This window comes from Heloderma suspectum, chromosome 4 (genome assembly GCF_057233095.1).
Source record: "Heloderma suspectum isolate Gila_16-S chromosome 4, 16-S_ref, whole genome shotgun sequence".
Taxonomy (NCBI): domain Eukaryota; kingdom Metazoa; phylum Chordata; class Lepidosauria; order Squamata; family Helodermatidae; genus Heloderma; species Heloderma suspectum.
In genome coordinates, this window is record NC_139461.1 from 66,849,620 (window position 1) to 66,872,939 (window position 23,320).

At 44.1% G+C, this 23,320-nt stretch overlaps 1 protein-coding gene across 3 annotated transcripts; it reads right to left on the reverse strand.

Moving 5' to 3' along the window:
- Positions 1 to 4,144: 4,144 nt before the first annotated feature.
- Positions 4,145 to 23,295, reverse strand: MRPL15 (mitochondrial ribosomal protein L15). Of its 3 annotated transcripts, none has more exons than XM_084849558.1 (5): positions 17,466 to 17,604; positions 15,415 to 15,572; positions 13,555 to 13,720; positions 10,839 to 10,962; positions 4,145 to 6,352 (listed from the first exon to the last, which is right to left on the reverse strand). In XM_084849558.1, exons 1-5 carry the CDS (start codon positions 17,580 to 17,582, stop codon positions 6,015 to 6,017), a joined length of 903 nt encoding a protein of 300 aa, XP_084705684.1. In that variant the 5' UTR covers positions 17,583 to 17,604; the 3' UTR covers positions 4,145 to 6,014. The 3 variants fall into 3 exon arrangements, with proteins under 3 accessions (XP_084705684.1, XP_084705685.1, XP_084705686.1); XM_084849559.1 differs by having other exon boundaries at positions 17,461 to 17,604; XM_084849560.1 differs by lacking the exon at positions 17,466 to 17,604 and adding an exon at positions 23,082 to 23,295 and having other exon boundaries at positions 4,151 to 6,352.
- Positions 23,296 to 23,320: the final 25 nt, after the last annotated feature.

The window sequence follows — 23,320 nt, forward strand, 5'->3', positions numbered from 1 at the left end:
CCCACTGCAGGTAAGATACCCTCTGTCCACTCTAGAAAAGGATCTTATGATGGCACATCCAATGTTCTATTGTCCTACAATGGAGTAGAGTATTCTTGTGAGGGATGCAGTGATATAGCAGAGCAAGGACTTGTAGGGACACAGCACTGGCACTTCTTTATTAGCAGGGACACTGACATCATCTGACATGCCCCTCAGAATTCCTTGTTCCCTCGGAGGCTTGAGAAGAAAAACTCCACACAAGAACCTTTTCACATGTCAGTGAACCAAACTGAACCCACTGGTCCCTCCTTGAGGGTGGTTGCCAGGGCTGCCACCTAGGGATGTACAGAGTGTAAAATCCGTTACGGCTGTGTTTCACAGATTGTCAGACATGTTTCGTTCTGTCATCTGCCCATTGACAGAATCAGATTTTTTGTTGTTGCCAAATTTGGGCAAATTTGCACATGTGAAAATAGGCAAATTCCCCCGCTCCCCCATGCGCATTTTCATGCCTTAGCCTATGGGGGAAATGCACATTTTTGGCTGTTTTTTAAAATGTTGTGTATTTTTCTACGATGACATTTTCACAAAATTCGGGAAAGTTAGAAAAATGGTCTACAAGTCTGTGGAATCTGCCCAACAGGGGAAAAGCCGGTCTGCTGCAGAATCTATGGGTCAGATTCATGAAAATCCAAACTCATTTTGTCATCTGTGAAGGCTTTCCAGGTGAACTCATATATGCAGTTGGTTGACTTTTTGTGAGAGTCCACCGCTCTGCTGTCAAAGCTTGGGTGTTCCAAGCCCAGTCATTCAACCTGCAGGTGGAGAGTTGCATCCAGGCAAGGCCTGGACATCGTGCAGCTGCCACATAGTGAAGTTGCCAGTTCAGTGGTGCCATGAGGGCTGGAGCTTGGGGCCAAAGTCCAAGGCCCCCCAGCCCAGCCCCTCCCCAAATGACCCTCAGAGAACAGCACCTGGATCAGCATGGGTTTGCCAGGCCCTGCCAGGGCCGATGCTGGTCACCGTAGCATCCTTTCTTCTTAATCGTAAAAGAGACCAGACATAGTTATGGATGCTCATTTTTTACAGATGCTTATCCTTTTCCAAACAAAATTATGGTGCTTATTCCCCAAAATCAGGACAGCAGAAGCAAACTCCATTTTATTCCTTTAGTTATGATGGTGCCATGATTTAAGTGCGTTTAAAATATGGAACTGCACATGTTCAGAGTATTTTTCAAAAACAAATAAATAAAACAAGATTGGCATACAGGGTGTTTTTGTTTTGTTTTTTTGCTCCAATGTATTAGGAATGTACAAGCAGTTGTAAAGCATGGACTGGTGGTGGGGGGGGTGTAGAGAGAGAATAGAAATGTTAATTGTATGCTTCACGACTGAAATAATATTCAAGGTTGGTTAAAGCCCTACCGCCCCAAGGCTATTAAGCCCAGAGTGTAAAATTACCTAGCTGTGCTCCTGCCCCTGTGATATTTCCATCAAATCCAAGAACCATTCCTGCCTGGGCCAGTTGGAAGCCACTGGAATTATCTATGTCTTTTCTACCCCGATCTTTTGCAGCACCCTAGCAAAGAACACTGTTGGTGGGAAAGCATATAACAGGCAGAGGGCCACCATCAATGGTAGGCATAGTTGGGCACCTGCTGAGGGCCCACACCCTGGGCAGGGCCCACTGACAACAGCCTCCTGACTTGTTCCTCTTCCTCACCATTGCAGCCTGCTTCTTCACTTGCCTCATGTTTTGACCCAGACAATGGAGATGGTGAGTAGATGCCACTGCCTACTTACTCATTGGCTTCCTGCCTATCAAGCTAGCAAATGGTAGCAATGGTGAGAAAGAGGAGGAGCAACAGCAGGAGCTGGTGACAATGGTGGTGAGAAGGTAGAGTCACTGAGGGAGGGGACCCATTGAGGTTGCCTTGCCTGAAGGCCCTCAAAAACCTAGAGCTGGCACTAAACAGGCACCTGGGCCACTGAGTTGTGAGGGTATCTTATCTACTCTGCTCTGGAACCTGCTGAAGAATCTGTTCAACTTGTTGATGACTAGTGGCACAAAGAAGTCTGTTTCTGGACACCCAAACCTGGTAACAACGTCTCTGAAGACCTGTGGAATCAGGCTCCACCTTCCCTGATGGATGTTCTGGCAACTCAACTAGTCCACTCCGCTCTAGCGTTGACTTCTTCTTGCACATGCTCTAATAGGAACCCTATTTGCCATTCTGCCAATCTAGAATTAGAGCGTAGACCAGAGCTTTCCAAACTTTTCATGTTGGTGACACACTTTTTAGACATGCATCATTTTGTGACACGGTAATTCGGTTTTACTAGCAAACCAGAGGTTAAACTAACCCGTTATAAGAGATGCGGACAAATACATAAATTGTAATAATGAAATGTATGGGGATACAACATATTTCATGAAAACCTTTCATTGATATTTTTTTGAATATATGATTTGTAAGATAATAACATACATTGTTGTCATTCATGAGTAACAGTATGTAAATATGTGCAAGAATTTTAAAAAGTTGAATAACACCAATAACTACTTACCATTTTAATGGGATGTATGAGGTTGATGGGATGAACACAGCTTTTCAATATTTGGTGGAATATTAGATAAAGACACTCGCATTTCGTCATCAAGCATTTTTAAGCTTCCGTGTTTCAGGGTCTTTAACTTTGCCATTGTTGGAAATAAGTGGCAGAAATCAAATCATAAGTGCCACGTGGTGGGTGGCTTGCTGTTTGCCACACTGGGTTTGGGAGGGTGGCCTCCCTTCAGCCAGCAGCAGGGCTGCTGATTGGGAGCACGCTGATTCTGAGGCTTCTGGCCTCCACTGAGCTCCGTTCCGACTGGCCAAGATGGTGGACAGCCCGCTCGGAGCAGTCCCAGTCCCAGGCAGCGTTTCTACCTGCGTGTTACTCTGGCCTGGCTGCGCGGTAGCGTGGTGCAGAAGTCTGCGAAGGGCACGCCCGAAACCACGCAGGGCTGGTGGCTGCTGCCACTTCTCCGCGCTGGCGTCGGCCAAGCTCTGCTCCCAGGGCAGCACCTCCCTTCCCCTCTCTTCGCCCCGCGCCTCTACCTTTCCGGGGAGTGCAGGCTCGAAGTTCCTAGCCTGCCCAGAGCAGCCCTCCCTGCTCTGGGGGCGTCCAGCGGGCCGTTGTTCTCCCCCGCTGCCCTGCAGCCGCACTGAGGATGCGGGGAAGCCTCTCGCCCGAGCTGATTGCAAATTGCTCAACTAATTGCTCTGCTAACTTCGAATTCTCCGCACTCCTCGTGCAGCCAGCGTTACCACACTCCTCGCCGTACCGCTCCAACACCGCCAATCACGTGTGTCCTACGTCAAGATGCCACATGATCCTAAAGCAGCTAATGTTAAAGCACCTAAGCCTTAGCTGCTAAGCTGCTTTAACATTAGCTGCTTTAGGAAGTTCCGGGGGAGGGGCCAAGGGAAGCAAACGCGAGTAAGGGAGCTCCGCGGTGCCCTTCCGCACAACTTTCTGAATTTCGCGCGACACACCTACACACTGCCGGCGACACACTGTGTCGCGACACAACAGTTTGGAAAGCTCTGGTGTAGACTCTTACATTAGGGACTGTGGCCTGGTGCATCCCTGATGGTTCATTTGATTTTGTCGGCATGCATTAACAACTGCTTTTTACTGTAGCCTGGTCTGAAACACTGGCAAGGATAGGTGGCCCACCCTCAATTCAAACCAATTTATGCTGTAACTGGCCTCTTTGGGGGCCATATGCCTTTAACCATGACCCTCACAAGGAGCTCCCTCCTCCCTCAGGGTTGCATCTGTTGCAACATGCACCCACAGAGTTCCATAATACCCTGACATATTCTAGTTCTGGCAACCACCACCACTTCCGGAACCTTTTTACCTCCATAGGCACAGGTACTGCTTGGTGTACCTGCACTGCTATCTCCACCTGAAGAGGGCAAGGGGCACGAGTTCCCCTGGCTCATGTTACACACACTATGTGCATTTGGGGCTAATGACTTCCCATCAGTGATGGGCAGTGAGGGTGGGGATGCCTCCCAGGAAATGCTTCTCCCCAATCTTATTTATCCCCACTCGTCTCCAGTTCAGACACTCACACACAGGAGCATAACCTAGAAGCATATGGTTTTGGATCACAACTAGTTTTATTCATATGCAAATTGAATGAATCAAGTAGAGTTCATGCGATTAACTAAAATTTTATTAACTGGATAGCAGCCCTAGTAATTCAGCTATGAAGTCTAGTCATATATGTATTATTATGCCTTTTATTTACATATGTGATATCCTGGCTTTAATTGCATAAACTGCACAACTGCAATAGCTCCACCAATCCTGAATATATATAATGCATTAGCAGAAAACTTAAAATCTTCTTGTATTTTAAGATGGATTTATATAGTTTCTGGGTACTTTAAATTTTAAAGTATTTGTTTGACTCAAGGCAATGTACATCAATATATGGTTTTACTATGCCAATTTGTTTTTTGCTGGCTGCTCTTAATGGAAAAGCAGGATAATACTGTATATTTAACCAGTAAACGTATTTATTTGTTAAATACATGTCCTACTAATTGAGCCAGCCAAGCAACTCTCAAGTTTCAGGTTTAAACAGTGAAAATATCAGGACAGAATTTATGCAGGCTGCAGGGGAGAGGCCAGAACAAAGATTATGTCCAAGAGAGAAATAGCTACTTCACACAACTTTTTAAATCAGGTACAGGAAGAAGTGAACATATGTCACGACAGTTATGAAGGTGACGGGCAGGGGGAAGGTGACCCTTTCAGCCCTTACTTCAGAGTATTTTTTTAAAGACACGTATCTATGAAGATGCACCTATCTTTTGTTCTGTAGGATCTGTAACTAAGAACATCCAGTCAGACAGAAAACATCAATTGTGAAGTACTCCTTTAGGACTTGATTTGTCAGTAATTTGATGGCTGGAAGAAGTTACACTAGGATGGATGTTGCAAGACTATGAGGGGTACCACCACTTTCCCAGAATGCTGGCCTTTGACTCTGGTCTCCTCCAACCAGACAAAACTTGGAGGTATTTTCTACTTTTGATACCCATTTAATTACTATTATAAGTAACTAGAACCAGATGGGAGTTCATTTCAACTGTCATTAGGAAACATGGACTTCAGTTGCTTCAGTATAATTATTGTAGAAATATCAACAGTCTCATAGTTTTAAAAATGAACACTGCCTTGGTTTCTTCATACACTGATAAAAATATGTACAGCTTCATCCTCTGCTATCCTCCTCTTTGGCACAAGTGGGAGTTTTGTGCTACAACTAAAGCAGCATGCTAGCCCTGTCAACTGGATCAGAGCCATACAGCAAATGACCCAACAGAAGGAGCTGGAACAGCAATTTGGCAAGTTTTGAAGTTTGAGAAAGGATACTGTGGTGCTAGGGAAAAGTAAGCTGGTAGCAGCAGCTGGCAGGATTCAGCATTTGTAAAGCTGACATGCTCTGCTAGGCTATTTAAACATTATTTGTTTTCTACATGACACCGTATGTATATTGTGGCAAAGATTACTATTTTGAAAACAAAAGAGGTGATTGTAATTCTTTTGGGTGTGATGTTATACAATACATATGTAAAGAGGGGAGCCATATGTACATCAGAAAATGAGCATAAAAAGCACATTTACTGGATACCCAGGAGAAGTAACAATGGAAACTGGCAAAAACCAAGGAAAAAACTGCAGAACTCTGTGACAAAGGACTGAGAAGATGGAAGTACCATATGAAAAGACTGAGCTTTGAGGATTAGCTCCAAGCTTGGAAACACTGACCATTGTGTCTCACATAAGAAAAAGCCAACAACATTTAATACAGGTGAGTAAAAAAGATGTACCATTATACAGTCAATATTTTATCGCTTTATTTGTATTGCAACTAGTTTTGTTTGATAGAAAAGAGTGAGAATATACTTTTCTGCAACATTCAGAGTTACTGTGAACTCCAGCAGTGGTCTCCAATTTGAGTGCTTATGAGCTGTAGTATTTTAGCAACCTCTCATCTGTTGGTTTTAGAATTTTCTTTTCTGGCATGTTTACCACCCATCCCGGAGCAAGGCCAAAGAAAATTTGTCTGGGGTCCTTGCGTGCACTCAGCATTTGGAAGAGTTCATCTTTTGTAATATCTGGTAAGACATAACCATATTTTTTGGCAAGTTCCAGTCTCGCTTCTGGAATCTTTGATGGATCGGCCAGATAACCACGGTTCTTCGGATCAGTATAGTAACGGACAAGATCTTCAGGAGGAAGCATTCGTTTTGGAATAGGTTGGCCCCGCAGAAAAAATGGCACTGGCTTGCAAAGAATACCTATGTACAAAATAATGGAAAAAGGAGATACATTATCACCTACCCTGGCATTAGCAATCCCATCTCTAAAAGTTGGGTGTAGTATGAAAATATAGTGTTACTGGCTTGAATTTTGCATATTGTGCTATTAAAAAAATCACATGCTCACCCTTATTATACCTGCTGCAGAGAAATCTAGAAGACTGATATTCAAACCAAATCTGAAAGAACTTATTTGGGCCCATTACGTTCGCAAACCCTTTTTTAACATATTTAATTCCTATTTATTATTTAAAACATTTGTATCCCACCCTATATCATTAAGATCTCAGGGCGGTACAGATAAAATCAATTTAAACAGTATAAAACAATAAATAATTTAAACACTTAAAACATATTAAGAACATATCTGTCATATATATATATATATTTGTCAACAGCAATTAGAGGACATGTAGTCAAGCATAGAGAACATGAAGTCAGCACCCTTTATTTTCTACAGCAAAGTTAGCCAAACTGAATGAAGTCGGTAATGGCCTGGATGAAGACGAACAACCCACAGCTCAATCCAGACAAGGTAGGACTGCTAATGGCAGATGGGCTAGTTGATCTGGGTATGGGGGAAATTTGCTGGCTTCACACACTATATTGAAGGAACATATTCCTATCTTGAGAGCACTCCTAGTCCCAGCATTGGTTATGGACCTCCAAGTGAGGGTTGCGGCCAGCCATGTGTTATTTCAGCACAGCCTGACAAGCCAGCTGCAACTCTTTCTGAAAATAAGGATCTAGCCACTGTCTTGCATAGCCTGGTAATGTCTCAGTTTGATCACCAGAATCTTCTGTACAAAGGGCTGTCTTTGAAAATGTTTTGGATTCTACCCAGTCATATTGCAGCACCACACCTTTTGTCTGGACCTGACCACAGAATTTATGTAACGCTAGTCCTGGGTGACCTAAACTGGCTATCCATCCATTTCTGTCTAAATATCAGGTGCTGGTTTTGATCGTTAAAGCCCTAAATGAGCTGGCTCCAGGCTACCTTATGTAATGCCTTCCCCATACATTTCCCCCTCATTGGTGACCTTTCTTCTACTAGAAACATGGTGTTTTCAGTAGTGGCAGCTGGATTGTGGAACTCCATCTCTTGAGAAATCAGACCTGTTCAATTGGAATGTTTAGACATTCCGTGAAAAAGTAATTTATTCTACCAGGGCCTTACATTATCTTTATTGTTTGACTGATGCAGTTTTAGGGGGCAATCCTATGCAAGCTTAGACAGAAAAAAGTCCTACAACTTTTTTAGGACTAAAAGAAGTTTAGGACTTTTTTCTGTTTAAAGGTATAAGATTGTGTTCTTAATCTTAGATTTATATTGTGAAAAACGGATGTTTTAATTACGATGATGCAATTACCACATTTTACCTATTAATTGTGAGCTGATTTAAGGATTTAAGGGCATATTGGGTAGAAAAGCAGCCTACACATCTAATATAAACAAAAGTGCACAAAAAAACAAAGACCAAGTTTGTACATTATCCAGGTGGTGAAGTTGTCACCAGAAACCTTAAGTGCATAGGCCAATTCTGGTTGGCTTAAGTGTTTGTGTAAAAAGGCACACATGTGGTAGAGCTAAGTTTGACTGCATAAATTGAAATCTCCTAATTTTCTGCCAGTTTCCATGGCATGGCTAAACTTTGCCTAATCCATGCGGGCATGGTTTCACAAAAATGGCACACCACACTGAGTGATGCTCACATAGTATTGATGCAACCTTGATGCAACTAGGCCATCAGAGTACTGCATGAATTGGGCCTGGACCATCATAAAAAAATGAGTATCAAAAATACTAGAAAATGTGCTTTGTCCCTTAGAGATTGTTGTTGTTCAGTCGTTAAGTCGTGTCTGACTCTTTGTGACCCCATGGACCATAGCACGCCAGGCCTTCCTGTCCTGCGCTCTCTCCCGGAGTGTGCTCAAGTTCATATTCATTGCACCGGTGACGCTATCTAGCCAGCTCATCCTCTGCCGTCCCCTTCTCCTTTTGCCTTCAATCTTTCCCAGCATCAGGGTCTTTTCCAGGGAGTTTTCTCTTCGCATTAGGTGGCCAAAATATTGGAGCTTCAGCTTCAGGATCTGTCCTTCCAATGAGCACTCAGGGTTGATTTCCTTTAGGATAGACTGATTTGACCTCCTTGCAGTCCAGGGGACTCCTAAGAGTCTTCTCCAGCACCACAGTTCGAAAGCATCAATTCTTCGGCGCTCAGCCTTCCTTATAGTCCAGCTCTCACAGCCATACATTGCTACTGGGAAAACCATAGCTTTGATTATACGAACCTTTTTTTGGCAAGGTGATGTCTCTGCTTCTTACTATGCTGTCTAGGTTTGCCATAGCTTTCCTCCCAAGGAGCAAGCATCTTTTAATTTCATGGCTACGGTCACTGTCTACGGTGATCTTGGAGCCCAAGAAAATAAAATCTGTCACTGCTGCCATTTCTTCCCCTTCTATATGCCAGGAAGTGATGGAGCCAGATGCCATGATTTTAGTTTTTGTAATGTTGAGTTTCAAACCAGCTTTTGCACTCTCCACTTTCACCCTCCACAAGAGGCTCTTTAGATCCTCTTCACTTTCCGCCATTAGGGTGGTATCGTCTGCGTATCTGAGGTTGTTGATAATTCTGCCGGCAATCTTAATTCCGACCTGTGATTCACCCAACCTGGCGTTTCTCATTATGTACTCTGCCTATAAGTTAAATAAGCAGGGCGACAATATGCAGCCTTGTCATACCCCTTTCCCAATTTTGAACCAATCGGTTGTTCCATGTCTGGTTCTTACTGTTGCTTCTTGACCCCCATACAGGTTTCTCAGGAAACAGGTAAGGTGGTCTGGTACTCCCATCTCTTTAAGAATTTACCACAGTTTGTTGTGATCCACACAAAGGCTTTAGCGTAGTCCATGAAGCAGAAATAGACGTTTTTCTGGAATTCTCTTGCTTTCTCCATGATCCAGCGAATGTCGGCAATTTGATCTCTAGTTCCTCTACCTCTTCAAAACCCAGCTTGTACTTCCGGTACTTCTCGGTTCGCGTACTGCTGAAGCCTAGCTTGTAGGATTTTGAGCATAACCTTGCTGGCATGTGAAATGAGCACAATTGTACGGTAGTTTGAACACTCTTTGGCAATGGAATAACTTAAGTAACTGCATCTGTAATACTCTTCACATAAAGCAGTGGGCCAAATCTAAAGAATTTAAATAGTAAAAAGCTCAGTAGGCAAACACTTTCTGCTGTACACATTCTTTGCATAGTTTGGAAACTGGAAGAAAAAGGAGCCCCGGGATTTCTGTTATGGAGCTCCAAAAGTAGGGGTGGGCACTTTCTAGAGGCTGGGTGGCTGGACTGCCGCCGCCCCAGAACCCACCGGGGCCACACCCCTCCCTCTGCTGCTCCCCACGAGGAAAACAAGGCATGCTGGCAGTGTGCGCCTTGTTTACAAGTAGAATTATGCTTCCAGGAGAGCGATTCTACTTCCAAAGCGCATGCTCCACATACGCCTTGTTTTCCTCCAAAACTGCCACCTTTCTGCCGCTGTGGCAAATTTGGTGGCAGTGGCAGGTGGGGCCAAAAAACAACAACAGTGGGGGCACGTGTTGCCCACCCCTGCCCAAAAGACTGGATCCAGCAGTGCTCATCCAAGTGATGAATGGCCTCTTATTTGCAAACAAGCAAAATCCATTCAGTGAAATGATGAAGGAAGAAAAGGAGCAACACAGATCCCAATGGTATGCAATCGCAACACAGGGATTTATTTAGAGCCATGCTGATGAGACTTAGCATGTAGTGCCGGCTCCGGGTTTACAGAGGGGGCCCTTGGCCAAGATGATCTCAGTGGGCCCACCTCCTCCTCTTCTCCACCATTTATTTGCTCCATTTATGGGCTGCTTATAACAAAGGTTCTCAAGGCAGCTCACAGATAAGAATTAACTGTTACTGCCCAGTCATTTGCTTTATTCTGCTGGGCCCAGTATGCATGGCTGTCCAGGCAGACAGGGCAAAGCAGGTACTGGCTGCTACTCCTTCTCTGCCCTCCTGCCACTGTTCATACTCATTGAAGCAGGAACAGAAAGAAGCAATAAGATGAGGGGGATTCGTGCATTTGCAGTGAGGCCTTATGTGAGCCAGGGGCCTCGGCACGTGCCCAACAATGCCAGCTTCTAACACCAGCCTAGCTAGTGTGGCAGATGAAATTCTGTCTGTAGCTTATTTCTGTCCATAGAAAAGTGGTAATGTAACATGTTCATACAAAAGTCTTCATTTACTTCATGACCTCAGTAGGGAATGTGAGAGAGATACTTAGAGGAAGATGCTTTTTCATGGTTGTTGGAAAAGGGAAATTTTCCCTCAAGAACCATCAAAAGACTAGCTGAATAACTTTATTGGAATGAAAATGAACACTCAAAGAGAAGATACTGATCTCCTGGGCACAAAGAGACAGTGAGAATTCTTACCCAAACTCCTTGGATCATAGAAGGCTGTAGATATAACACCACCATTTTTTTCAACAGCAGCAATGGCTAGTTCAGATGCCATCTGCACTTCAATATTTATTTTTGCTGCGAAGATATCAGCACCCTACAAGTTCACATGAACAGTAGTTAGGTCGCATAACTGTCAACTGAGGTTCTCATTTAGCTATCATACTCCATAATGTGCAGCGCAGACCTCTAGTTTATCACCATTCGTGCAATGGCTACCTCCAAACTAGACTACTGCAACACAATTCATATGATGCTGCCTTAAAAGATGGTTTTGAAGTTGCCCAAATGCTGGTGGGGGCCAGAAAGTCTGAAAACATAAGTCCAATTCTGTGCCAACTGCACTGGCTGTAAGTAAGCATCTGGACGTAATTCAACACGCTGCTCTTAACCTTTAAAGCCCTATGGGGCTTGGGACCACTTTATCTGAAGTACCACCTTCACCCATACAATTGTCTGTAGGTGAGAATCTGCCTCAGGTGTCCTTCCCAAGTGCCCGCCCCTAAGACTGGTCAGGCCGATGTGCACAAGAGATGGGGCCTTCTTGGTGCTGGCCTCAAAACTGTAGAACTCCCTCCCTATTCACTTGTCCCTTCTGTACATGCTCAGGTGAGGCTTGAAGACCTTCTTGTTCAATGCACCTTTAATCTAATACTGTAATTAGTTTATGTATTTGAGTATCCTGTATGTTTGCTAATGAGGCAATTTTAAATCTGTGTTTCTTGCCTTTGCTTTTGATTCTACGTTCCTCTGTGAGGGCATAGCCCTGAAAAGCAACTAAACATGCTATAAATAAATAAATAAATAAATATTACAGGACTAAATACTTTCCATGACTACTAATTAATGACAAAGAGCAAAAGATTCTTTTTTGGACCCCTGTTGAAAATATTCAATAGCTACAGTGCTGCACTCAAGATTTATGCTTACCTACAGAGATCTGTAATTCTACCCCCGCACCCAAAATTAGAATCAGAGATTTAGCAGTTTGCCATTAAACAGAATATAGAATTTATTCAATAACAAAACCAAACGCTCACAGCACATGAAACTGAGAGGATATAAAATAACTGATTTCATAAAAGCAACTGTAAGATTAGAAATAGGACACTTGGGTGTTTTTTTTTCTCCTTTTTACAAAAGATATACAACAAATTGCTTTTGAAAACTCCTAGTTTCAAAAGCAGCTTGCATTTGGCACAGGGGACTGATGTCTGAGAATGAAATGCAAATCCAAAGCTCCATTTGGCACATGAACAAGCTCCATTCATCTTTCAATTCTAGCTTATGAATTAATTTCTAAAATATTCATCTGTTTGATCTCTGTTGCATTCATCATTGGAACTAATACCTCTTACTTTTCAGCAACTTGTAAGACATGACAGTACCAAAAGTTTTGAGCCAGCAGCTCTCACTCACCAAAATGTCCTCTACCTTTCTACACATGCTTTTGTCCACAAATAATCTAATTTATTTAATTATGTCTCAACTAGCAATAGAATACCGAACACTTCCATAAAGTATAGCGCCCTCTAGTGGATTCATAATTTATTTTTAAGCAAATGTCAAGTAAAGACACAATCCTATGCATGCTTAAACTGAAAAAAAAAGTTCCAGAACTCTGAGCATTCCCGAAAGAGTCATGCTGGGAGGGGGGGGGGGGGGGAATAGCGCTATGCTGGGAGTTGTAGGCATTTTTTTCAGTCTAAACATGTATAGGATTGCACCCTAAAAAAATTGAAACTTCAAATGGTGATTGCTATTTGTATGAATCATAACTTAACATACATCTGCACTTGCAAAACTATATAGCTTAGGGCGCAATCCTATGGCTGCTAGTCAGAGGCTAGACAGCCATAGGATAGGTCCCTGAGAACAGACCTTCACCACCACCCTGCACTGCCTTGTAGGCAGCGCAGAAAAGCCCTGCACTCGGAAGAAGAGTGTGCAGCAGCAAAAAGGGGGCGTTCCTGAGGGCGGGTCGAGGCGGGGGAATCGGAAATGCCGGTACAACACATCCAATGTGTTGTCCAGCCGCTGCTTCCCCCGCTCCGACTTCCTAGGGCTAGACAGCCAAAATTGGCTGTCTAGCCACAAATGTAGGGTGGCTGAAGCGCGGAGGGGATGATCCCCTCCGCGCTTCTAATGCCCAGCATTGGATAGGAGGTCGCCTCCAAGTTCGGAGGCAGCCACCTATCCCGGTAGGATTGCTCCTTCCAAATATCATGTATTACAGATAGGGATATGGGAATCAGGAAAAATCAAGTTTGCCAAAGTTCTCCAAATTCCATATTGAAGCCCGTTCCAACTCAGGTCTGTATTAGATTGTGAACTTTGTTTTTTTCTTTACGCATGAAAATCTGTGCGTACTTTTGTGTGCACTTTTTCCAAATGTACACATCAATCGTGTGAATCTTTGAAATGTACGCATTCTTCTACCACTGAATAAAGTGTATGCATGTGCATTTTTCAAAAGTACTCATTTTTCTGCGTGCATTTTTGAAATGTACACATGCCATCGAATGCATGTTTGGGGGGTCCACAAATAATATTGCAAGCTCAAAAATGTATGGATTTGACTGCTGATTGCATCTGAGTCTGTGTTCAGTCTGGATGGTGTGAATTGGTTAAATCCTGCTCAAAAATGAACTTAAACTAATTTCTTATGCATCCCTAATTACAGACCTACCTCCTCCACAAGTTGGACTCCATAATCTCTTTTGAGTGGCTGCATTGCTACAGCTCTGCAGTTTGTCAGCTGCGTTAGATCTATGGGTTCTGTGGGATCAATTCTACCTAAGTCAATCAGGTACTGTAGCCTCTGGAGACTGAGGGGTGGATACTGACGCCTAAGACTGTAGAAATGACAAAGGAAAGGAAAGCAGAGTTAGACTTTCAGAGTGCAAATCTCATCCAGCATGAGTGATGAAATACCAAGGGCACAATCCACTGAAGGTTCCTCCTATTCAAGCCCCATTGAAATGAGTGTTGAAACTACAATTCTAGGTATCCATGCCTGGAAAAGATGACCCCATTCCTAAATAATTTAAGACCGCGCTACAAAGCAAGCAAAACCCAAGCAAACAAAACCTCACAACTGAACAATGGACAATGCTGTCTGTTTCCTATTCTTCTGGAACTGTTCCAAACAATTTTCCTAAAACACAGCCTATCCATAAGTAAATTACAAATCTAAAGTCCAAAGTATAAAATGTATGAAATCCTATAAATATATGATCTACTTTGTGTCCATTTAATGCCCGACTGCAGGTTTCACTTTGTCTCTTAATAAAGAAAGTGCGTGGGAATCGATCCTTGGTGCTGAAGTTGGATTTCTGAGAATCACCATTTATATTCTGGGGGTGCGAGCAGAGAATTCTAACACTTATGTTTACAGATATGTGGCTTAAGATGTACAGATATTGACCACAACTCTTAAGAATGTACATGGCATACCCATATATGCAGTGGGGCAGCTTGGTTTTCAGCATGGAAACCTGTCCTGGACTGTTTCAAAAGCTGTTTGCAATGAGGCATGAGAGAAGGGCTGCTTGTGTGGAGAAAAAAAACATATCCCCGCCCCATGCATACAATCTCTTGCTTGTGTGAAAAGGGACTTTCAGGATGATTACCATTGTCTGCCTATGCAAAGCATTTATGAACTCAAGGCACAGATCTTTTGTATTTTGTTCCTTCCTTATAAGAGGCTATATATCCGGTTTTATCCTCTTGTTCGCATTACTATTGCTGCCCTTCCATTCTAGTGGTATATGATTAAGCCGTGTGACAATTGATCTTACTTCTGCAGACAACCAAATACAGGGCCAGGCTGCAGACTAATACTAGGTAGGTTCCCACTGCCGGGTCCAGTACACAACTTCATCCTCTATAGCTACTGAAGAAACTGGAGTGTCCAGTTACTCCCTACTTCTGCTTAAGCAGCACAAGGCCGATTTAGGAACAAGGGATCAACCTGACCAAAAGTATTTGAATCAAAGAAGCAATCTGCTAGATCTCTTTTCTCCATCAGTGAGAGGCTGGAAAAATGGAGTCAATCTTCGTCTGCATTCCCCAACTTCAGTTCCATTCCAGGAACAAGAAACCTCCCAATCTTTTTTCCCCTTTCCCTTCTCTAATTCTTAAAAGTTATGCCTGCTCATGTTTTATCTTCAAACATTTACACATACAGCATACAAAATATGCCTTACAATGATTTCTACATATTAAAAAAGACACAAAAACATAGCAGATGTTATTCTAGGCACAAATGAGTGCTTCACTTCATTGGAGCCAATTTCAAACTGTGCTACTTTATCAATTGTTGGCATGAGGGTACAGGTTTGCAAGTAAATGCACATGTCTCCGAGCATGCCTGTGCAAGATCATACATGTACTTTAATTGCAGCCTACTAGCCGATTCAAAATTGGCATTGTGGCTTATGGATCAAAAAGAGAAAGAGGACTTAAGCAAGTGTTAGGAGTACAGCGAAGAAATTAATTTTGACTACGGACATTTCATTGAAGATAATAATCATGGAAGCAAACTTACTGGTGTCCTTCATTGTAGCTGTATTTTGGAATAACCAGGTAAAATGGAGTTTGCCCCCCCTCAAAGCCTAATCGAGGGCGGGTTCCTCTTTGCCTTTCTCCTTTATGACCTCTGCCACTTTTCCTGCCTCTATACATTCCACGCCCACGTCTCCTTTCCTAAAAGAAATATGCTTATATCAGTTTGTTACATAAAACATACTCAGTTAATCAGTGAAAGGTGACTGTTTCGTGTCACAAGTACCCTCTTTGGGGAATATACAATATTCAAGGCTGCAATCTCATGCACCTGGAAATAAGCCCCACTGAATACAGTGGGACTTACTTCTGAGTAAACATGTGCAGGATTGTGCTCTTAAGTGATAAGGTACTCACATCCAACCATTGGGGATAGGACACAAACACTGCATTCACTCCTAATGGTATGCCACAATCCTTGACCTATCGTGAACAAGCTGGGTGCTACTGCACAGAGACCATTCTCTCTCGCTTTGGTCCTCCTGCTCAGGCTCGCAGGTAGGTAAAGAACCTTGAAATAGTTTGCTTCGTGTTATGCCCGAACCAGGATCCTGGTTTGCTGCTCCCAAACAAGCCAAGATCCTTAAGCCAACAACAGCCCCTGGCTTATTCCTGCCTTGTACTTCTGACTTAACCTTATGTGTGAATGCAGCCAAATAAAACCTATCAACAGGAATGATCTACAGCAAGGTGGATGGTGGGGAAAACGGGGGCAGGGGAGGGGTGGAAAGTTGGAAGAGGCAGGGAACTGGTGGACCGGAGTCTAAACATTTATTTCACAATTTGTAATGTCAGCAATCCAGTTGTGTTCTATTTCTCTTATGTTCTGGTCTCCACTTATTTTATAAGTATTTTGTTCCCTTGTGCTTATGGGCTATCCCATTTAACAGCTATTTACTACCTGAACGCAACATAATTTACATTCCACTCATTCAAGGCCTTTTTGAAATCCTAGATCCCTCAACTTTAAATATCTCCTCATAATATAAACCTTGGCATATACGAAAAAACGTGTACAGAAACATTCAGGCAAAGGAGAAATATAAAGAAATTGCTCTAAGTTTTTGGGACATGAGAATCAGATGGGATGTTATTTGTTGTGCATCTGAGTAAGCAGACTCTTGCCTAGTAAATCTCATGCCCCAATAAACTGAGTAGCCTTTTAAGGTGCCACAAAACCCTTTGATACAATCTTGAGTGAAAGTAGGCCAGTGTTTACTCAAACGTGATACAAATGAATTTGTAGAAGCTCCAATATTTTGGCCACCTAATGCGAAGAGAAAACTCCCTGGAAAAGACCCTGATGCTGGGAAAGACTGAAAGCAAAAGGAAAAGGGGACGGCAGAGGATGAGATGGCTAGATAGCATCACGGATGCAATGAATATGAACTTGAGCACACTCCGGGAGAGAGCGGAGGACAGGAAGGCCTGGCGTGCTATGGTCCATGGGGTCACGAAGAGTCGGACACGACTGAACAACAACAACAACAACAACACACCATGTCTCTGGCACTTTTAGGGGGCAATTTTACATATGTTTAAACAGAAAAAAGTAATGCAATTCCTAGCATTCCCAGCCAACACGGCTGGATGGGAAAGGCTGGGAGCTGTAGGACTTTTTCCCCCCTACCCAAACGTGCATAGAACTGCACCTGTGAAAATGAAAGGTCTTGCAATCCTATTTAACAGTTAACTGCTTGCTGAAAATAAGCCAGAACCTATCACCTTTCCCCCTGTACCTTTATAAGCGGCCTGACAGACAGAAATCCAACGGTTCCCGAGTCCTATCCCTTGTATCTTCAAAATGGGAAAGCAGCGCCTGTTGAATTTCAACCAGTCGTGCTGCCTTTAAAGGCACAGCAGCCCTATCAGGGCGTGGGAAACCGCAACCGTATAGAAGAGGGCCGAAGAACGGGAGGTGAAAGGAAAAGCCCCGCAGTGGGTCAGCTCTCCGCCCTTCCCCGAGATCGCAATGCAGAAGCGAGGCAGACGCAGCAAGACCTCTCCGGCCTGCCGCAGCAGCCCCCACCTCACCGTCTTCCGGGCGCCATCGTTAGGCCGTAGGTTGGCGAGGCTGACTCTAGGCAAGGTCCGCAGCAGCGCCAAGGCCTTGCTCCTGTTCCCGCCGCCAGCTCCAGACGCCGCCGCCATCGATCGCTCCCCGGGTATGAGTGAAGGGTAACCGCTAGGAGGAGCAACGAGCAGGCTCTGCGCAGGCGCAGGAAGGTTACCGCGCTACAGCCAGAGAAAATAAATGGGAAGAGTGAACCAGCCGACTCGGTTTCCGGTGTTATTTGGGGAATCTCCATTTTACAGTGTTACAGCGCAATCTTACACGCCTACTCAATAGTTCAATGATCTGGAATTGCGGCTCTAGAGTGGCAAAAGCGCGACGTGTCTGAATGCAAGGGAATGGGGACACAAGGAGTCTGCATTCCACTGAGCGCAGGATTTGGGTCTGCAAGGCAGCAATGTAGCTAGATTTATCTCTGCGACAAGTTGTAGAATGTTTTGTGTGGGATCTCTTGAACTGTACTATCCGATTTTAACAAAACGGTGTCTGATGATTTCAAGTACACATACATGGGTGCTGTTAGCCAAATGAGTTCTACTTGAAATAGCTGTATGTGTATCCTATGACGCTGCGAGGCCTATGGCCTGTCTGCTTATTTGATAGCACACGTGTACTGAAGCCTGTACCTGGGAAATTTATCTTGCCAATAAAACAGGAGTAGGAGAGAGCTCTGAAAGCCTTTATTACAGAGTTGTTTTAAGCCCTGTCTACAGCTTCAAGACCCCACCTGCCTGCTGCAAATGCAGTGGCGGCACAGAAGGGGCAAAATATATTTCTAGGTGGGTGAGCAGTGTCCCACATCTTCAGATCTCTGAAAGAAAAATAATGGTATATTTCAGATTAAAACTGCCATCTTAAATATTTTTTTCTAAAATAAGTCATATATTAATTTAGGTAATATTTTATTTATTTATTTGTTATATTGATGTACCACTAAATATAATAAAATCCCCAAACAGTTCACATAAAAATATTGAAATAACATTTAAAATACCATATTAAAAACACATTAAAAACAATTCCAGTTACAATAAAAGCAATACAAGGAGCAGTAAGATGAAGCAGCATCATTAATTTAATTACAACCCAGGGAAAGTCTGGGTAAACAAGTGTGTTTTCAGGATGCGTTTGAAGGATGCCACATTTTCTGCCTCCCAAACAGCATGGGGGAGGGTTTTCCAAAGGGTGGGTGCCGCTACCAGGAAGGCCCGCCATTGAAGTATTATGCGGTGCCATTCCATTAATTTTGGAATGACCAGCAGGGACTCCTCTGATGATCTTAATGGTCAGCTGGGTATATATAAAGGAAGGCAGTCTGCTAGATATCCTGGTCACCAGTTGTTTAGGGCTTTTTTTTTTTTTTACAATAACATCACCTTGTACGTGGCTCGGTAGCTAATAGGCAGCCAGTGCAGTTATTTTAACACAGATGGCAGTTAAGCATAAGCTTCTGATCCATTAACAAGCACAGACCCACATAGTGTGCATTTGTTGTTCAGTCGTGTCCGACTCTTCGTGACCCCATGGACCACAGCACGCCAGGCCCTCCTGTCCTGCGCTCTCTCCCGGAGCATGCTCAAGTTCATATTCATTGCATCCGTGATGCTATCTAGCCATCTCATCCTCTGCCGTCCCCTTCTCCTTTTGCCTTCAGTCTTTCCCAGCATCAGGGTCTTTTCCAGGGAGTTTTCTCTTCGCATTAGGTGGCCAAAATATTGGAGCTTCAGCTTCAGTATCTGTCCTTCCAATGAGCAGTCAGGGTTGATTTCCTTTAGGATAGACTGATTTGACCTCCTTGCAGTCCAGTGGACTCGTAAGAGTCTTCTCCAGCACCACAGTTCGAAAGCATCAATTCTTCGGCGCTCAGCCTTCCTTATAGTCCAGCTCTCACAGCCATACATTACTACTGGGAAAACCATAGCTTTGATTAGACGGACCTTTATCGGCAAGGTGATGTCTCCGCTTCTTACTATGCTGTCTAGGTTTGCCATAGCTTTCCCCCCAAGAAGCAAGCGTCTTTTAATTTCATGGCTACGGTCACTGTCTACGGTGATCTTGGAGCCCAAGAAAATAAAATCTGTCACTGCTGCCATTTCTTCCCCTTCTATATGCCAGGAAGTGATAGGGCCAGATGCCATGATCTTCGTTTTTTTAATGTTGAGTTTCAAACCAGCTTTTGCACTCTCCTCTTTCACCCTCAATAAGAGGCTCTTGAGATCCTCTTCGCTTTCTGCCATTAGGGTGGTATCGTCTGCATATCGGAGGTTGTTGATAATTCTCCCGGCAATCTTAATTCCGACCTCTGATTCATCCAACCCGGCATTTCTCATGATGTACTCTGCATATAAGTTAAATAAGCAGGGTGACAATATGCAGCCTTGTCGTACTCCTTTCCCAATTTTGAACCAATTGGTTGTTCCATCTCTGGTTCTTACTGTTGCTTCTTGAGTAGTCTAATTGTGAGGTTACCAAGTGAATGGAACACTGTGGCTAGGCTATCCCTATCCAGGAACAGGTGTAGTTGGCATACCAACAGAAGGTGGTAATGGGCGGTGCTCCTGGCCACCAAGGTCACCTGGGCCTCCAGTGACAAAGATGGATCCAGGAGCAGCAGTCCAGAGTTTGGACTGAGTGGAAATGCCCTATAGCCTGTTCCTATCAAGTCCTAGAAGATGGCCATAGATACCCAAAGGGGATGTTATGCCCCCGAGAATGTGAAAGGTAGGGGATAAAGGGTTACCTAAACTTCTGGTGTTGCATTCATAATCCTGCTGTCCAGCCAGCATTGGAGACTCTTTGGTATCAAACAAACCTTATTAAGATGACTACATTATAACACACCAACGTCTTAGTCCTCAACACACACATTGAGGGATGGATCCCACCTACACAGGCCACAAGGGCAAAAATGAAACTAGACTCTAACAAGCCTTCTTCACAGGGGCAGCACTGACTGACCTTTTACCCTTCTACAGTCCTTAGCAAACTCTTTTCTTTCTCTACAGGCTAGAGTTGGTTCCTTTTTAGCTGGGCCTCTTACAGTCCTCCACACCCTCTCAGGAACCACTAACTCTCTTCATGCACCTCTAAGTATGTGCATGCGGTGCAGTGTGGAGGATCAGGTTGGGTACAGGTCTCTCGGTCTCCAGTGGAGCTGCCTGCAACCAAGTTGTGCAATACTGCCTAGCCATTGGCCTCTACTCAGGTCCCTTGTTGTTGTTGTTCAGTCATGTCCGACTCTTCATAACCCCATGGACCATAGCACGCCAGGCCTTCCTGTCCTGCGCTCTCTCCCGGAGTGTGCTCAAGTCCATATTCATTGCATCGGTGATGCTATCTAGCCATCTCATCCTCTGCCGTCCCCTTCTCCTTTTGCCTTCAATCTTTCCCAGCATCAGGGTCTTTTCCAGTGACTTTTCTCTTTGCATTAGGTGGCCAAAATAGTTGATATTAAATAGGTGGCCAGCGTGTTCTCTTGGCAAAACTCTATTAGCCTTTGTCCTGCTTCATTTTGTACACCAAGGCCATGCTTGCCTGTTATCCCGGTGATTTCTTGACTTCCTACTTTAGCATTCCAATCCCCTATGATGAAAAGGACATCTTTTTTGGGTGTTCGTTCTAGAAGGTGTTGTAGGTCTTCATAGAACCGATCAACCTCAGCTTCTTCGGCCTCAGTGGTTGGGGCATAGACTTGAATTACTGTGATGTTGAACCGTTTGCCTTGGATTCGTACTGAGATCATTCTATCATTTTTGAAATTGTACCCCAGTACTGCTTTTCCCACCCTTTTGTTGACTATGAGTGCTACTCCATTTCTTGAATCTACTAAGTAATACTTAGTAAGAATCTACTAAGATACTTAGTAAGGATCTACTAAGGGATTCTTGCCCACAGTAGTAGATATAATGGTCACCTGAATTAAATTCGCCCATGCTTGTCCATTTTAGCTTGCTGATTCCCAAGATGTCGATGTTCAATCTTGCCATCTCATGTTTGACCACCTCCAGCTTACCTTGATTCATTGATCTGACATTCCAGGTTCCTAAACAATATTGTTCTTTACAGCATCGGACTTTCTTTTCACCACCCGACACATCCACAGCTGAGTGTCCTTTCGGCTTTGGCCCAGCCGCTTCACTCTTTCTGGCGCTACTTGAAAATTCCCTCTGCTCTTCCCCAGTAGTATATTGGACACCTTCCGACCTGAGGGGCTCATCTTCCGGCGTCATATCTTTTAGCCTTGTGATACGTTGTGCAGGTTCTTCATTCTGCTACCCCCACATTCCTCTCTTTAGGATACACAGGGGGCTAGCCTTGTGATGCTGTGGTAAATTTTCAAGCACAGGAGGAGCTCTTTATGCCCCCCTCCCATAGTCACATCCACATCTCCAAAGCCAAGCTACACTCCACTAAGACACCAAAGTCAACTTTAATGTCAGTTTCCTCAGTTACTTCTCTCTCCTGCATGTCAGATGCTTCCCCTTTCCCCTCAGTGGATTGCCACTGTCTATCTGCATCTTAAAGAGTATGTCAGTAGCTGCAAAATGCAGAGCCTTTGTTGGCTCAAGAGCTGCATCTGAACTGTAGAAGAGCTACAGAAATAATATATGAATGCATTTGTGTATGTGAAAACTGCCATTCCTCCAAATGACAGGAGTCCAGCAATGGGGGGGGGGAATGGGGGGCGAGCACCTTGTTTTGGGGGGCACGTGCCACCCATCCCGCCCTGGGCACCACCCCTGCGCAAATGCCGAGATACAGCATGGTTGTAACCCCCAATCTGAACTATGAGGATATTATCTGTGGACTACATCATAGGATTCTTATAAGCCACTGTCCTTTAGTATATTTATTTATGTATTTATTTCATTTCTATACTGCCCAATAGCCGAAGCTCTCTTCCCCCAATCCCTGCATCAGCTATAGAGGGGTAAAAACTATGCTACATTTGCAGTTTTAGCATCCCTAATTAAAAAAAGAACTAAACTAAACACTAAGGCACACATACATATTTATGATGTGCAGTAACGTGAGTCTGAAAAGCAGGATTCCTATCTTTGTTTCTATTTGAGGCAAGGGCACGCTCCTGCCTAATCACAGCTACATTTGGGTTTTCGGCTACATGGCCTCCTATGAACAGGTGTCATTTTTGCATTCAGAGAGAAGACAATCAAAGCGAAGCCACTCTCATTTTCTGAATAACATAGGAAATGTCCCCATCCACATTGGAGAAACCGTTTCTAAAGGAGCAACCTATATGTATGTTTAGACAGAAAAAAAAAAGGCCTACAACTCCCGGCATTCCCCAGCCATACTGGTGGGGGAATGCCGGGAGTTGTAGACCTTTTTCCCGGCTAAACGTGCAGAGGATTGCGGTCTACAGGCTGTATCCCACGTTAGACTAATTTAAGTCACAATTATTTCAATCGGCCTGCTCTGAGTAGGACTAACATCGACTCTAACCCTAAATTTCCCGGAAAATACATTTCCGGTTCTATGTCTTTGTACTGGATACTGTTTCTATCTTTCCGCCTCTCTAACTTGAGAGAAACAAAACAGGGCGTCAACGAAGTTACCAGTAAGCCCGGCCTGCAGACGACGCAACGGCCGGCCTAGCGCTTTCGTTAAAACACACGTCTAAGGGGTCCCACAGTAGCCACGCTAGCCGCCTACCACCGCCGGGCCCGGCCGACGGAAAGCGGCAGGCCGCCCTGCGCCTGGGCGGGCGCCCTACCCGCGCGCGCGCGCGCGCCTGCTTTAACGGCTCTTCTTCTCGCGTTTCTACGCTATGCGTGAGAAAGAGCGCGCGCCGGCC